This window comes from Mytilus californianus, unplaced genomic scaffold, assembly GCF_021869535.1.
Source record: "Mytilus californianus isolate M0D057914Y unplaced genomic scaffold, xbMytCali1.0.p SCAF_9, whole genome shotgun sequence".
In the NCBI taxonomy this organism is placed as follows: Eukaryota; Metazoa; Mollusca; class Bivalvia; order Mytilida; family Mytilidae; genus Mytilus; species Mytilus californianus.
In genome coordinates this window covers 50,392,392-50,411,107 of record NW_026262745.1, presented here as the reverse complement: position 1 = coordinate 50,411,107, position 18,716 = coordinate 50,392,392, and the positions used below count along the sequence as shown (strand labels likewise).

Genomic DNA, 18,716 nt, shown 5'->3' with positions numbered 1-18,716 from the left:
CGTGAATGTAAGTAATTATAGGTCACCCTTTGGCCTTCATCACTTAGCAAAATCTATACCGTATAATCAACAATTAAAGGCCTACATGACAAAATGTGAAATAATTTAAGTCCTTTCTAAGTGTTTTTTGTTGTTAAAAATTTGCGTCGGGAAAGATAATTTACTTGAACTTAATTTACGTATTGGACATATCTGACATATGCATGAAACAATTGTAACGTATTATTGAACTTTGTTTTAATTTAAATTGTCTGCCAGTTGCACTAGAAAATCGCATATAGTACATGCAGTGTGTTGTTTCTGTTAAGACGCTTCTTGAATGATCTCTTTTTAGCAGGTAGCCATCTTAAAGAAATTGGTAAGGGTATGTGCTTGTGTGGCATTTCGTGTATTTATTAATCCTTAATCAATTATAGTTTTAGTAATAATATAAAAACTTACAAGTTTCAGGACTCCAATGGTTATTTGCAGAAATTAGTTTTGTACCATCAGTCCAAAGCCATGTTCCTTCAGATTCAGTATCGGTAAGTCCAATCCAAATTCCATGCCATTTTTTGGTACTGTTAACCCTGTAATTTATAACTAACTTTGCATTGATATAATCAGCAATATTATAGTAAAAGTAAGTAAGTTTTTTATTATTGTGACAGGTGTAAATCAACATAATATAGAAATAAGAAGATGTGGTATCAGTGTCAATGAGACAACTCTCCATCCAAGTCACAATGTGTAAAAAGAAAACCATTATAGGTCAAGTATATATATATATATGTACATACATTAATCTAACATACAAAATACACCAGGTCCATTGGACCAATAAGTCAACTTTTACTTTCGATTCAATATTAATGTTTCAATATCATGTGTTAATTGTCAATTTAAATTCGTGAGAAAGATAATCATAATTGAAGAATGAAAATTTGTAAAAGTCAAAAGTGGTTCTTCTGAAGTATTTGAAAACGTTTGAGAATGTTAACTGGAGTAAACTATTTGTTTTCTACTGAAAAGTGATGCTGCTAAGTATTTAGCTATTTTCCTTGGATTAATCACCATTAGAATTGTTAATCTAGCTGCATATAGTCCGGCAACACTAATATCTCGCTAAACAGTTTATCTGATATTCTTATAAAATGTAGTTTATAAGAAAATGTAGTTCACTATCAACATTCTGTGAACTACAAAATTGACACAGTGTATCCTCTACTGGTTTCCAGATATATCTACCAGTCTCGATTCTGATCGGTAATATCCCGCATCTAAACTGGGCTTGCACAGATTGCTCGTTTTTCGTTTTACATAGTGTTCTAATTCACAGTTTGTTTTAAAGTTTAAGTAGGATCATATCTTTGGCTTATCTATAAACGGCTCTCTTATATATCACAATAATAAGTTCGCACAATTTGTTCAAAAGATTTTAAATCCACCATCGATCTACTTTCGTAATAATGTGACACATTAAGTTCAGTGAAAATATCTTTAGTGTCACTACACCAATTGCTTGTGCAACGTTCGTAATCCATGTTGAACACCACTTTCGTTACTCGATCGTCTTCAAATAGACTATTGCAATGGTGAATGATGTTTACCCAATGCCGAAACTGAATTAGTATCCACCCAGTATCCTCATAAAGTTTCTAAAATGGGTTCAAATCTGTGTACGCCTAAGTAATACCGAATTACTCTGTTACGTACATGATCCATCTAACATTTTGTAAATACCTTCATGGAACCAAGAAGACCTCATCAAATATAGGTGTGAGATTGGAACTAGGTAGACTTCAAGTTGAAAACTTTATTACAACCCAATATGTTTTATATCTTCCCAGACTAAATATTGATCAGTCAAACCCATTATTGAAAGAGGTCTTCGAATTTTCAAAAATCCCTTGATCTACAAAGTGTATATTCTTGGTATACATATGCTAAGAACGTCTTACCAGACAATAACCTTAAAGACAAAGTGGACAACTGTAAGAATAATACAAATGTAATTTAAAAATGAAATAAATGATTATTGTAAAGATTTATATAAAAGTAAAATAGAAAAAGTCGACGAATGTAGCAAACGTTTTCTGTAAAAAAAAAAAAAAAAACCTTCACTTGAAGCAAATTTTTACTTATTGTTTAATGATTTTTCTATCAGAACATTTTTACTTAACTTCGTATAAGTGAACATGGTTTTGAAATAGAAAAATGGTTGTTACATTAAAATTTCTCGAGAACAAAGACTGTACAAAACCTGCAAAGTCATCGAAAATGAACTTCATTTTATTCTAAATTGCAAGGTAAACCAATATATCAGACACGATCTAATTAATGATATACAATTAGATGATGAACATTTCATTCATTTCCCTGATGATCAAAAATTATTTTATATATTAAACCCCGCTTCTTTTAGACATGTTAGAATTATTGGCTTCTTCTTTAAAAGGTCATTATAACTGAGGGCAGTGGTCTCATTGTAACATGACTATTGAATATTGTAATATTGTAAATTTATCACTTATTTTTTCTTGTATACTGTTTTGTTTTTATTTTGTTGTTTTTTGTTTGACTAAATTTCTCTTGCCACAAACATACTGTAAATGTTTAATGACAATAATAAAATTGAAGCTGTTGCTTGGATCTTCCTATTTCCCCATATTCCAGACGCATAGTCTAGAATAGGAGTAGCACATGAATTAAAAGTTTTACTAAAGATTAAAATCCATTGAAGTATATGTTCCATTTGTACACTGGTATCGAAATAGAGAGCGGAAAACATGGGGTTTAGTTGCATATATTTCTTCAGTACCTGTTAATTTCTTTTTAAGACACGGAAAACCGTTGGTTACTACAAAATGTGACATGTTTGGCTATTAAACACAGTCCATTAAACATGTTTCTGTGCTAATATGAAAATAAGAAGATGTGGTATGATTGCAAAAAAGACAACTCTCCACCAGATATCAAATGAAGTAGACGTTAACAATTATAGTTCATCGTAAGGCCTTCAACATTGAGCAAAACTCATACTGCATAGAAAGTTATAACTGTCCCCAAAATCGTAAATGTAAAACAATTCAAATGAGAAAACTAACGGTGTGATTTATGTGCAAAACAATAAACGAAAAACGAATATGACTTACAGCAACAGATAACAACCACTGAATTACAGGCTCCTGACTTTGGACCGGCTCATACATAATTTGGCGGGTTTAAACATGTTTGCTGGTGCCAAACACTTCCCCTTACCTGGGACAGCTTTGTTGTAAAGGGCATTATTATTTAGATCGATAGAAAGCACAAAAGACACAAAATACAGATCTGAAAGTACTTGCAGTTACTGAAAGCCAATATCAACAAATAAAAAAAAATCATGTATCTAAGACTAAAATATTTATCAGTACATATCCAACATTCAATGGAGTTTGTGTAAAGACGTCATTAACAGTCATTAACATGTTTAGATACTATTTCCAGCATCTGAAGCTAAAAGTTTACTTTTGACTTTTCCCTAAACATGTTTATAATTACAACACGTTAAATAGACCCGACCACATGTCACGGCTTGATACATATATTTCACAGGACGGGTATTTAGCGGGAAGAAGAATTTCTAAAGGAACGTAGAGGTCAAAACTGAATAATTAAGCAAAAACTAAATAAAGTTAGGTGTTCATGCTAATCTATTGTTCTTCGTTAATGTTTTGCAAATTTATAACTATATGTTAAAAGAAGAGATACGAGATATTCAACTGTCACTCTTTAAACTAAGAGCAAATGTTCAATGTCAGGAATCATATGTGTTTGAAACATGTGTATTGCATAGTTATGAATGAACAGTCTTAGCAGTTAAGCCATTTCAATAGATATTTTATTGTGTGTCTTTTTATATTGTAATGTTATACATAGTCATATATAGTCATTTTTTTTTAAATTTACTGTTTGCAAAATTGTGAATTATTCTAAATACTAAGGATTTTCGTATCCCAGGCATATAACTTTAGCCGTATTTGGCACAACTTTTTGGAAATTTTGGTCCTCAATGCTCTTCAACTTTGTACTTGTTTTGGCTTTCGAACTTTTTTTATCTGAGCGTCACTGAGGGGTCTTATGTAGACGAAACGCGCGTCTGGCGTATTAAATTATAAGCCTGGTACCTTTTGATAGCTATTATTTGTGTGTGTCTCTGTCCTGTATGTTCTCCCATTTATTTGTATTGTAGTCCTGTCATGTAATCTTGTCCTTTTAATGTTATATTTAACATTGCTATAAAAGCGGGAGGTTTGGCTAGCCACAAAACAAGGTTCAACCCCCCATTTTTTCTTAAAATGTCCTGTACCAAGTCAGGAAAATGGCCATTGCTATATAATAGTTCGTTTCTGTATGTGTTGCATTTTAGTGTTGAGTTTCTGTTGTGTCGTTGTTCTCCTCTTATATTTGATGTGTTTCCCTCAGTTTTAGTTTGTAACCCGGATTTGTTTTTTTCTCAATCGATTTATGAATTTCGAATAGCGGTATGCTAATTTTGCCTTTATATACCACTGTTTCAGGCTAGGGGGAATGTTGGCACCTGTTAAAACGTTTAAACCCACTGCATTTGTATACACCTGTCCTAAGTCAGGAGCCTGTTGTTCAGTGGTTGTCGTTTGTTGGTGTGGTTCAAAGGTGGTTTTCGTTTCTCGTTATTTATATAGAATAGACCGACGGTTTTCCTTTTTGAATTGTTTTACACTAGTCTTTTTGGTGCCCTTTCTAGCTTGCTGTTCTATGTGAGCTAAGGCTCCCAGTTGAAGGCCGTACTTTTACCTAAAATTGTTTACTTTGTACTCATTGTGGCTTGGATGGATAGTTGTATCATTGGCACTCATACCACATCTTCTTGTTTATATTAGATCGCACATGGTCAAATAATCAACAAAACAGCTAACTAGGTTTAGGGCAGTGGTTTTTTTTTAGGTAAGTGGATTTCCAATGCATCTATCTGCCGTTATGTAGGTACATATTGATAGATAAAAGGAGATATTCTCTTTGACATATTCTCCATTTCATTCTCAATTTTGGAATATAAAATATGCATTTGAACAATGCTCAATTATTTTTAAGATTTAACATAACAATTTTAAAACAGGCAGATAGGTACATATTTTTTAAAACCAAATTCAAGTCTATATTCCAAAACACACAACAACAGATGTGCACTAATAAACAACTTGAACGAGTTCCAACTATGGTTAAAACAAATCAAGTGCAGCAGTATTCCTTAAAACCAGTATCACCTTGAGGAGCAGAAAGTCAATGTTACCAAATTATATTTGATCATTCTTAAATTGTCCTTTTATAAAATTGATCAATAATAAAGAACCTAAGGTTTCCACTCCCTCAGGCAAAGTTGACCTTAGATAGATTTAGTTATATATTCGAGTCCTTTTTGGTAATATAGCCCTTCAACTGTTTCGGTCTTATACATCATTGGCTTTCAAATATTCGGCTTTAAACCTTCCTGATGAAGGTAAATCCAGAAAAGCGCTTCGGACGCATAAAGTTATCAAAGTGATGTATTAACTTGTTTGATCATTGTAATAAGGCACATCTGATATTGATTTGTGAGATACATCCTTTACAGAGACCACATTTAAAGGGATTGCTTGCAACAGAGAGGCAGAAGATATCAAAGGTGTAATCAAATTATACGTCGAAGACACTCTGACAACGCCATAGCGAAAAACTACCAAAAGACAAAAAAGAATCTACAAAACATAACATAAAAACTAAAGACTGAGCAACACGAAACAAACCAAAATTCGGCGAGTGTTTGGGTGCTCTGGAAGGGTAATCATAACCTGCCCCACATCCCACATATGGCACTCGTCGTGTTGCTCTTATAAGTACAAATTTGGTTATAAGTATAATTCGCTTGTGTCATATTCAAGGAAAAGAGGAGGTGATTTTGGTTATGACAATTGCAACATATTCGTCGTCATCTGCGAAACAGATATTTCATAATATTCGACCAAATTGTGATGACTTCCTTAACACTTCCAAAAGAATGACTACAACTTCAATACTTGGAAACCTTGGTTTAATAGCTTCTTTGTAAGAAGGAACCTTCTATAAATGAAATCATTATAGGTAATGCCATCTAGAGAATATAGTATAAACTGGAAGATATATACTGAATGTACATGCAGGCGCTGATGGAATGCAGCTACACAGAAATGAAAAGTTCGCAATTGGGAAGCTGACATCGTCTCTTTCATCGTAAAGTTGTGTTATCAATCGAACCTTATTGTTAATTTCAAGATGTATAAATATCAATATATAAAGTAGATTTAACTGTATCTGGTGTATCCTTCATTTTAATTTCGATGGGTTAAATCTGTTCAATTCGTCAAAATGATTGTCCTTGCTATGAACATTTTCAATGAACCGAACTGATCAATTTTGTTTTTTATATTTCCTTTACTCTTTTAGAATAAACGTTTTCTTTCATATATATATATAAATCGTTACAATTTGTTATTGAAGCTAGGATAAGAATAAAGATATTTAATATGTCTTCAATATCAATCAAGACGGCAGAAATAAAACTGTTAAAATAGAATTTGTAGTCGATATTTAACAATTTACATACCGTAATTTATACATTGGACCATACTAGTTATTGGAACTTTGGATACAAACCAGGAATTTCATATCAGAGAAACAGGCAATATACATGATGTATGCCCTCATGTTTAGAATTCATTTGCACATTTTTGTATTTTTCAAAATTATCAGACAATATGTGTTCTACTAGGATCACCAGTCCATCATCTTTCATTTGATACCTTAATTACCAAAATATTTTCTACATAGTTTGATATTTACACCTATGCGTAGGAACTATTTTGTTTTAAACATGCATTACTTTCCAGTATGTTCTTTTTTAACCGGGCCCGATTAGGTGGTGTTATATCTTACAAAGTCTATCCGAAAAATTTTTGCAAAGAATTCCGCTCAAGCCGTTGCAAAGAGGCCGTCTTAAATTTGCAGTGAGGTGAGAGTCTTTTTTTGGCACCGTGTTGAAGGCCTCACTGTAAAGTTGAGATAAAGAAAGAGCATCTACTGATTTTGTGTTATGGATGGATACCCCATATCCTTTGTGTTTCTATAACAAAAAAGAAAACTCCATATTCTGATATATGTGGCGAAAACAAAGAGGATATAAGTACTAAGATAACTTTGGATAGGGCTTCCTTTTGAAAATAAAATTGAATTTCTATTTAATGAAAAACAATATTTCTGTTAATATGACCCAATTACTTACTGTCGAAGCAGTGTTTTCATCGCATTGTTCTCTTCGGCCGTTTTCGGCATAATGACTTCAGCATTCTGATTATTACAGTATTCTTTTGCATTCCAAAAAGTTAATGACTGGTGAGACATTTTATAACATTTCAATCCAAGAGAATTCCAACCTGCAGGACAGGTCAGAGTACCTAGAAAAACAAGAACATATCTTAAAGTCAATGCACTGTTATTATATTGTTTTTTTTTCCTATATTTGTTATAAACTTTAGTAAAATTATAGGACGTTATATAAAATGCCACCTACTGTGACATTGAAACTAAGGTCATGGTCAAAAGTCTTGGTTGCATTCTAGATTTAAAAACGACTACTGCGTACATTTGGTTTGAAACTAATTTGCAACGGGGTATACCAGTAATATGGTGTTATTTTTAGTCTTAGATGCATGACTTTTTTATGAGTTGTTATTTGATTTGAACTAGTGTCAGTATCTGCGAGTACTCTCAGATCTGTACTTAGTGTCTGTTTGTTGTGGGGATATATTAGTACCAATCCACGTCCACTCTGTGTTTTTGTTAGACGTATTTCTATTTGTATCTATCTGATGAGTTAAGCCTTTTTCAACTGATTTTTATAGTTTGTTCTTATGTTGTACAGTACTGTTACACCACTGTCCAAGGTTAGGGAGAGGTTTGGCGCCTTTAAACTAGTTTAACCCCGCCACATTCTGAATGTGCCTGTCCGAAGTCAGGAACCTGTTATTCAGTGGTTGTCGTGTGTTGCAGTGTAAACTATTTGTTTTTTGTTCATTATTTTGTACATAAATTAGGCCATTGGTTTTTCTTTTTTGAATTGTTTTACATTTGTCATTTCGGGGCCTTTTATAGCTGACTATGCGGTATGGGCTTTGCTCATTGTTGAAGGCCGTATGATGACCTATAGTTGTTAATTTCTGTTTCATTTGGGTCTCTTGTGGAGAGTTGTCGCATTAGAAATCATACCACATCTTCTTTTTTATATTTATACTTTATAAAGACCCTGGTTTAAAAGATCCGGGGTTTTGTTTACTACATAACTTATATAGACTTGGAATGATTTGAAGCTTGCGATATTGTGTATAGAGACCTGTCTATTGTTAAAGACTGCAGTTCTGATCACTCTAGATGTCGATTTCGGTTATGTTTGTCTTGCGCATCCTGTCTCGTCAAAAAATCAACCACACAAATCCTACCAACTGCTGTGATAAAATGAGATGCTACGGGGAGGTGAGCAGTTCGTATTACCGTAGCTGCAGCTATCATGTATCATGTAAAGTACAAAAACAGTGGCGAGTCACATTTGGTGATGTCAAAATTGGGAAAAAGAGGATATGATTATGATTAAAATAAGTGAAGCATATCTGCTGTCATCTGTGACAAAGATGCCCTATAAGTTTCCTCAACCAAATCCGTAGCAAATTTGAAGGGATAACTTCAAATTTACCTTTTGTATCCCATAATTCAATAGTTTTGATTCGTTGTAACCTAATCAGAGTTTATAATCCTTTAGAAACCCATTACTATAGATATGTTTACAACTATCGAATACCACTACTCTTTTAAGTGATGTACAATAAGGATTGTACGCTTGGTTGTTTAAAAGTCGGAGTGATTTATATATGTACATATAACTTATACCCTTCTGGAACCTTCTTAAGTAGGATATAGGATCAATAATTTCCGGTTTGTTAAAGATTCATTGGGATCTAAAACGTTTGTGAAATGGTTTATTTGGACAATTAATGAAAGATCTTGATCACACTTTTCTCAAACTGAGAGAATTTATGACATGTCTGCTGAACAATTGATTCATAAAACAAATTTATTGAAATAAGTACAGGCAAAAACGCACAATGACGCAAGTGATTTAGAAATAAAGCTCTTTTCAGGAGTTCAAAATAGCACACAATTAAAATTGCAACCCTTAAAATACTATATATGCTTTTCCTCTTCTTCATTTTTTTCACCCGATTATAATTTATATGCAGAGCAATATTTTGAAGGGATGAAAATACAAAGCAAAACAACAATTTTCAACATAATAGGCTAAAAACGGGCAAGCTTTTTAGAAAAGCAATAACTTGTATTACCACTAGTACTAAATGACAAATTCTGGGTCGAATCCGATACCGTTCCAATAGTATATATCACATGTAGTTTCCGGTAGTTACCTGTTACCTTCTGGAAATTCCTCCTCTACCAGGAGAAACTGGAATTCTTCCGGTAGTTGTTTTATATCTATTTTACACTATAGTACACTATTAAACATGTCTGTTTTCTTCCACATCAATATCACTATTAATTTTGGTGAATTAGTTAAAAAATTTAATTTAGTTTATAGTAAGTTTACTGTAATAAGAAAACTAGAACGGGTTCAAACAGATTTTGAAACCATAGACAAATGTGCACCTTACAATCATCATAACAATGATGACAATACGAATACTAAAAACGAGGCTAAAAATAAGGCATAGGTACCTTAATTCAGCCATGAACCCACCATGTTGCGGGTGTGTTCTAGTAGCTTTTTTAGATTATTCGTACTCATTAATTGTTTATATTTATACATAGAAGGTTTTCGCCAATAATAAGGTTTAATAAAATAAGATCTCAGACCTTGATAAGTAGGAAATTTTTAAATGAAATATATCTCATCCGCAATGTCAGCCTTACACAAATTACAGAATCTATTACTTCTAGAAATTGCAATGTAATGTCCACATCCAAAGCTAAAATAAGTTCTGTTTTGGTAAAACATGTCTTTTTAATAACTGCTATTGGTTTACAAAAGTAACATTTTGAACCATATATTTATAATTTATAACTAAATTACTCAGTTCGCTGTCAAAACCTTGTTTCAGACAATCAAACAGGCGCTGTTTAATTATCAAGTAATCTATAAAACACTAGAGAACTTACTATCTATAAAATAACCTTTATTTATCCAAATATCACCTAAACCTATACTAAGCAGCTCATTTTCAATAAAAATACAACCAATTCGTCTTATTATTTAGACATTTTTGTAAATCGTCATAAAAACAAGGGTTTCTTATCGTCGAGTTGTGAGTTGAAAAGGCCGCGTTGTGAGTTAAGAAAGTCGAGTTGCGAGTTAAGAAAGTCGAGTTGCGAGTGACGAAAGTCGAGTTGCGAGTTACTAACGTCGATTTGCGGGTTGCGAAGGTCGACTTGCGAGTTATTAAAGTCGAGGTGCGAGTAACGAAAGTCGAGTTGCGCCTTACGAAAGTCGAGTTGCGAGTTACGAAGGTCGAGTTGCGAGTTACGAAGGTCGAGTTGCGAGTTACAAAAATATTATGTTTCTCTAATTTCTTAAGAATTATATATATAAACGGTCGTATATGTAGACGGTCGTGTCTTCTGATTTTTAAAAAATTTACAAGACCAACAAAGGTTAGAGGTTTCTGACTTAGGACAGACGCAAAAATGCGACGGGGTAAAACAAGTTTTATGAGCGCTCAACCTTTCCCCTACACCTCAATCCAATGTAGACATATATGAATTAAACGTCCACAATTTTGAGTGTCACTGCCAAAGAATACATAATACAACTCGACTTTCGTAACTCGCAACTCGGCTTTTGTAACTCGCAACTCCACTTTTGTAACTCGCAACTCGACGTTTAACTCGCAACTCCACTTTCCTTACTCGCAACTCGACTTTCGTAACTCGCAACTCGACTTTCGTAGCTCTTGTAACTCGCAACTTGATACTCGACAACAAGTGAATCTCTATAAAAACAGTGACAGTTTTTCAAATTACAGTTTGTGGTACATATCAGCTTAAACCCGTATTTAAAAATTCTACATTTTCTGTTGTGCAATAATGGCAATCTACCTAGCTCAATATACACTATTACATTACTAGTTGTGCTTTTTTTCTTTTATAATATGTTTACAATAGCCCAAATGTATCCTCTCTATAGCTGTTGTTTTAAAATCACCTCGTATTTTGCAGCCATAACAAAGTACATTAAGAGTATAAGTATCAAAAAGTAAAAGTTAAGTTGCAAAATTAAAAAAATATCTTTTTTATTTCTCCTTCAGGCAAAAACTGCTTTTTCTGCCCTGTTTTGGGAGTTTCCGCTGTAACAGATTATACTTGCAATTAAAATTTATCTACAACTTCTATTTCCTATTTTTTCTAATATCATTTTTCATGTTCATGTATTTTCCACCCTTTCTGAAAACATCAATTTTCTAAAAAAAATAACAGTATGGTCAGCGTCCATTGGTAAAAATAAATTCAGTTCCTTTACCTCATAAGGAATAGAGTCACTATTTATAAAACCATTTCACAGTCGTTGAAATACATTGAAAAGATATGGGGAATAATACATCACCTTGCATTAAACCTACATTATTAGTAAAATAATCAATATTATACCCATCAACACCTACACAAGTACTGACATTATGATACATTGCTTTGATAACCAGTAAAAAATTACCGTTGAATACCAAAATTTTATAGTTAATACCATAACATATATCTTTGAACAATGTCAAAAGCTTTCGTGTAGTCTACAAAACAACAATAAAAACGAAGGATGTTAGAGCAAACATAATATCTACTGTTCCAAGACATGCACATTTATTTGTAATTTTGATATCATTTTCTATATTTAATGAAAACCAAATAACGATCAGAAAGCAAACGTTAAAGTTCAAAATGATGAAAAATAAATGTATGTTATTTGATACAGTAAAAAGGGATCATTAATATGATAAATCACAACAGAAAGGAGAAAAAAATAATTCAATCAATTTACTTACTTGGCTGTGAATCTATTACATAATGGTACATAAAAATAACCAAGAGTCTCATCAACGATGACATCTAACAAGTATACAAACACAACACATGGAACTCATCTAGTCACTGTATTACAAACCGATTTGAAACTGAATCGGATATTGGAAAATATATAACTATTGCAATTTAATTTCAAAATTCAATAAAAATCTGTTGTCTTCAAATTCGAATTTTTTAACTGGCTAACACATCAATTTGAGCTTTTATTACATAAACAGTGCTGTAGAAATAAATGTCTGAACATATATTATTCATTGTTGACACACTGAAGTGTTCAGTATTACGTGGTATTTCAATTTAATCCTGTGTTCGAACAGTTGTCTACAAAATATTGGAAGAAACAAAAGAAGGGCAATCGGAAATCATTAATTTTTAATAAGCTGTAGACTTTTGAACTAGAACATCACTGAAGATACAGTTATTATCGAAATGCGCTAATGGTGCAGAACAATTGGTGCCGTTAATGTTACTGAAAACGGCCAAAATCTACAATTGCAAAACGGAGAAATCAAGCAATACTTTGAGGAATGATTAAATGTTTGATAAAACGAACCCAACCAAAAACTAAAATTATATCTAATGACAACAATAAGACAAAATAAGCAACTTTCAATTTACCAACATATCTGTTTCCTGTTTCAAATTTGAACTTTTTCAGCTAAACACTAAGTTAGAATATAAACTTTTCTTAGATGGTCCTCATGAGCAATTCATAATACAAAGAAATTAACGAATCAACAAGTAAAATGCTGAAAAACCATTAGGAGACAGCTCAAAGAGTAATTTATTTTTACTTTTTTTCCACTAGGATTTTTATTTAAATACCCGTTAAACATTCAATGACTTGTCATTAATAACAAGGTATGTATAGCACGCCTTTTACGAATAAATGTATTTAATTCACGAAAAGCGTAGCTTTTATTGGATTAAATATGTTAACGAGTAATGCGTGGCTACATATGATTTGTAACATTAATGGGCGATGACACATTTCGAAGGTTAAATTTAACTGCACTTTTCATGAATTAAATATGTCAATCAAATAGTGGTGCTTTCTACGACAAAACGCCTTTTATTTTCATGAAATGGACTCATGGATTGGATTGTTTAGGAGGATTTGATTTAATGATAGATGTACATGTACATAAATTGTTGCAGTGATACTTTCGTCAAGGTTTAAAGACCAGAGAGCAATTTACGTGTTATTGAACCCCCATTCGCCCCGCTGGCGAAATTTCTTGAGGGGAAAGATGCCAAATCTTGTTAGATGTATACCATGCTGCCTGCTTACAAAACCATAAGACGTGTAGTATTAGAAGAGTTGAAGAAGGACACTTATTGTAAAGGTATTTTGCCTTTCCCTACACCATGAAAACGATCTATAAATAGATGGGCTGATTGCGTAAGGTCCAGAGATAAATATTTTAATCATGCTAAATTCACGTGGAGATCTAGATATACCGTTAAAAAGTGGAGAAAATAAGGCGACTAAAAATCCAGTGACAATTTGGAAGATTTGTTTTGACACGATACCAACAATTTATCACTATCATCTCTTCGTTTATAGACCACGTTATTCCTTTGGTGTAGCTCTCCTCAAGCATTTATTTGTTTCAAGTATAGGGAACCATTTTTAATTAAGGGTTAGGTTAACAAGTTGGCTGATGTTAAGGTTAGCCCTCTCCCCTTTTCCCCGATTTTTTGTTTTTTTATCTATTGTTGTGTCTGCATTTTGTTTAAATTCGTTAAGACATTTTATGGTCATTGATTTCATTGTTTACTAGGCAAAGGAGGCGGAACAAGGCAACGAAATAACTTCTAAGATGGAAGTTAGAGCACTGGTCTCAGCTCCTGTAATTCTTTACTTTTCCTATGGTAAGCGACTCACGGCGGGACTGGAGAATGCAATAACTAAAAATTCGTTCAGTTAACGAACTCCTCTAAAAATAACAGAAGTTAACTCACTCGAAGATCAAAGGAAAAAATACCATTCATGTTATAAATTGCATTAGGTCAGAACAGGGATGCGTAGAACGAATGTTATACATGTTTAAGAACAATGACGACAATAACGATAGTTTGTACCGGTACCATCTTCATCTTTAAATATTTTCCCATTTTTTTTTTTAATTTTGATAAAAAGTCATGAAGGTTTACACCAATCTGGTTGAAATTTGACACCAAAATAACTGTAGACAACAGTGGTTTGCCGATGTTCCAATATTACTATCGTCCTGAATATGCATTGAATATTTGCCACTGGACGTTTAGCAAACAAAAATCAATCAATTAATCGAATTTGACTATGGCAGTCTGAAATTGTCTATAATAATTTGAGGGACAAGCATAAATATAAAAGACAGTTCAAACGTGATGACTACCGTAGAAACTGAGACAGATAATATCGGTGCTACTGTCCTCGTTACCATGCTAGAAGGTTTTTGAAATAATGTTATACTTTGTTGTTGATATTGCTATTAGAGAAGATTCTCACGTGTGCGTTGTACAAAGTGAAATGTATAAACGTCATTGGTAAGCACATATCGTGCTGCTACTACAAACAGCATTAAACATTTAGATATATATGTGTTTCATTGTACAGTTCAGATAATTTGACGGATTCAAATTGTATTATAACAACTGTTCTCTTAACCGGACAAACTTTTAATAAAAGACGCAATTTCAGGGAAAAGTCGTATTTCACTATAGCCAACATCTTATATCAACCATGTTAAGATGTTCCAATGATTGATGTCTTTCCTAATATCAAATACTGAATTAATCATTTGACAAGTTATAGCGGACACAATGTTTAAACTGTAACCTGCTTTTGAAACTGTAAAACGTTACAAGTGTACGTCTAAAATAAACATTTCTCACTAGGTTAACATTTTTCCCCGTGAACTACTATTCCAAAATGCTGATTATCATCGGAATGTCACTTCTAACGAGCGGGATGCACAGGAACCGTATACCTTATCATGATCATCAAACCTGGGATTCATGTTGCTCGAATTTTTATGTGAAATGTTTGGTCTTTTTTGTACTTTTTATTATTGGTTTGTCTTGTTTTATTGTTGTTTTTTTTTTGTTGTGTTTTATATCCTTTCCCTTATACTTTTGATTCTTTACTTTAAAACTTTTTTACTTTTCTCATCCATATTCATCTATAGAGAACTGTGTGATAAGGATTGTTGATCAATGGACATAATGATAGATTGAGTAATGAGTTTTTAGTAAAACTGCATGCAATTTAGTCGAATCAATTTTAATTTTCTGAGAAAGGAATTGAAATTTCGTCCACTATCGTCTGTTTCAAACATTGAGTCTCATTCTTTTTGTTAATCTTGTTGATTATTTCAGGTACATTTATACAAAACAGTCTATTAAAACAATATCAAGGATTGTTGATCAACGGACATAATGATAGATTGAGTAATGAGTTTTTAGTAAAACTGCATGCAATTTAGTCGAATCAATTTTAAATTTCTGAGAAAGGAATTGAAATTTCGTCCACTATCGTCTGTTTCAAACATTGAGTCTCATTCTTTTTGTTAATCTTGTTGATTATTTCAGGTACATTTATACAAAACAGTCTATTAAAACAATATCAAGACTGGAAACAAAATAAGAAAAGCTATATGGTTGTACCAGCTGATAAAGATGTCAGAAAACATGCCTATGCACAGATATTTAAATTTGGAATTATAAATTCAAGTAAACTGATGATGTCTACTTCTATTGAACGTAGATAACTTTAACCCGTAAAATCAAAGAATGATTTGAAATGTGCTACATAAACCTACAAGGTTAACAATATGATATGGCTCTCTAAAGTACAAAAGAATTGTTTTATATCTCTGCGTCTGCCTTTTTCATTTACAACCATTAGGGAGCTCAAACTCATTATCAATATTGTTATAAATCGTATGTCAATGCCGATATGACCTATTTCAGGAGTGTTTAACAAGTGTTTTAAAGTTTTTGATTGGCTACGTTCTTATAAAGGCCAGTTTGTCTTCGTTGGTCTATTTGGTATGTATACTCTACTCTACACCACCTCATATTATAATCTTACTGTGAATACTTAATTATTCATAGGGTACTAATGTCGTAGATATCGTTGGAATAGATGAAGCACGAATTTAAAGGTTCAACTAATAAGGCTGTATGATAGATTCGAAGAATCCGATTTTAGTTTGTTTATATAATCAACGTAAATTGGTACCCTATAAAATATTGAAATCCTCAGAATGGAGCAAAACATTCCTATTCATTGAAATGGACTTTCTGAGAATTTGGTTAAATCATTTTCAACTATATTTAATACGCTAATTTATGATTGAGATAATTTATCATCCATGCAATTACTTTGTACACAAAAAAAAACTAAAAAACATAGTGCATGGAAAGCCATGTACTATGTAAAATAGAAATCTGATTTTCCATTGGACGAGAAGGGGTGAGTATGTTCTAAAAATTGGACAGTATGAAAAAGTATATACTATGAAATTTAGAGCGAGTGGCTTGCCAACCCGTATTTATTAACTTTTACGTAGAATTCTAATAATTATATCGATTTTCTTAACAAGAAATGATTCATCAATGCCTGTATATTTCAAATAAATAATTCAGTGATCAATTCGAGTTTGTTCAGTCAGTCGTGTATATTTTTTGTCGTAATAGTTTTCCATTTGGCAGAAAATAATTGTTTTGTCCATTAATCCTGTATATATCCTCAACTAAAACAATTTTTATGTGTACCAGAAAATTATGATACATATGCAAGTGAAATTAAAAAAAAACATTAACTTGATGAGATTATTATTAAAATGAAAATAAAAATTATAAATTTCGTGCGAATATTTTGAGAGAAGGTATGTTACAAATCATGCCAATACCGCACCACTGACTACAGATGAACTAGTAACAACAAATTGCTTGCTATTATTATAAATATCTGTTTTCCTGAAATTTGAATTAATCTGAAATATATATACATGTCATATTTGCTTAACATTAAAATCCCGCGGCAAAGCCGAAATATTTGTTGACCAATTTAGGACATATTCACACATTCGAAGACAAAATAGACATTTATTCTGTTCTATTGTTTTTTTTTTCTTCTCCAAACCTTAATATGGAATAAATTTTAAAGTTTTGATTAAAGAGCTGTGAATCATCTATGATGGTCATTTCATCAGATGGAATGAAATATCGTTGCATTAGGTTGTGTGAGGACAGAAAAGGATTAACTGTTCTAAATTGAAAGTCTGTGGCAGCTGTAGCTGTGACTGAATACTTATTTTTCTCACTTTCCTTGATTTGAAAAATGCATAGCATGGTTAATAAGCTTTTCAAAAATAGGGTTATTGTTTTATTGAAAATAATAACACTTAATATCAGATTAAGAAATATTCGAATTCGTCGTTGAAACATGAGATACTTTCTTTCATTTTTTTTTTCTTAACGTCTTTTTTTCCTTATAATTCTGTAAAAGAATATGGTCTGATAAAATATATTTTGATACTTATCTCTACTCCCCCTTGCATACGATTTAAGATAATCAAATTAATGAAAAAGTAATAGGTTTTTCATAAATATACCATACTAAATCGTTTGCAATATTTTAAAGTCAAATACAATACTTATTTTCATCATTATGATTAGACATTTATTATTATTATTTCACTTCCGGTTGTTTTCCTACATAGATTGCTTCAGGGAAGTGTACACTTTATTAGTGCAGTAAGACGTTAAGCACGCAACAATCGATCAAGCAATCATGCAAATGATGTTATTGAGATTCATCATAGTATTCAATCTACAGTGAAAATGGGTTACATTTAAAGGGCAATAAAAGTCATGTATTATGAAAAATGGAAGACAACAAATATCTCATTAAACACTAGGCTTGAGTTTACCCTTTACTATTAAAATGACTAGTACTTTACTGAAATAAATTACCGTTTCCAGCTATAAATGTCAGTAGAGAATAGAAAAGAAAATGCATTAAAAAATACTAGGCCTATATTTTACCATGGCAATCGAGCTGTTTGTCTTCACCAAGCTAACCAGTTGCACTCGAATCAGAACCGTTGGAAGGTAAAATCAATGACGAAGTTCAAAATCAAACGGCAGAAAACAGATAATCAGTAAAAGGTTAGGAACCAAATAGTCGAAAGACAAAAATTTAAGCCAAATCAATCGAAATGGCAGGAACTACAGACCAATTGAGAACAAATCTGTCGAGGCGGTAAGACTTTCCTGTCTTGCATTATTCATTTAAAAAACATCAAACAATTCAACAGTTGCATTCATAATAAAACAAAAAACAGAATCTGACAAATTTGTTAAAACATCATATTGACCAAAGAAATAAGATTAAAGCTGTGATTTACTAGCCAGCTGAAAAACTGGGATATTGTAACGATCAACTTATTCGTTATGGCGACCATATAACTAATTTGAGTAGTACTTCCCAATACTTTTTTTAAGATTGGAACAAACCTTTGTTAGTGATTTTGCCATAATCAGAATAAGTTTTTGCAGGTATGTCGATTCAC

The 18,716-nt window shown here is 32.2% G+C and overlaps 1 protein-coding gene across 3 annotated transcripts in view; it reads right to left on the bottom strand.

The window, feature by feature from the left end:
- Positions 1-18,716, bottom strand: part of LOC127714841 (uncharacterized) — a 64,747-nt gene that overhangs the window by 28,766 nt on the left and 17,265 nt on the right. For 2 of the 3 annotated variants that reach the window (XM_052220875.1, XM_052220876.1), the window contains exons 2-3: positions 7,298-7,469; positions 442-569 (exon numbers count right to left, since the gene is read on the bottom strand). In XM_052220875.1, coding sequence (XP_052076835.1) covers positions 442-569; positions 7,298-7,469 — 300 coding nt within the window. Of the gene's footprint in view, positions 1-441; positions 570-7,297; positions 7,470-12,110; positions 12,222-18,716 lie in introns of those variants that run through there. The other variant, XM_052220877.1, reaches the window with a different exon arrangement.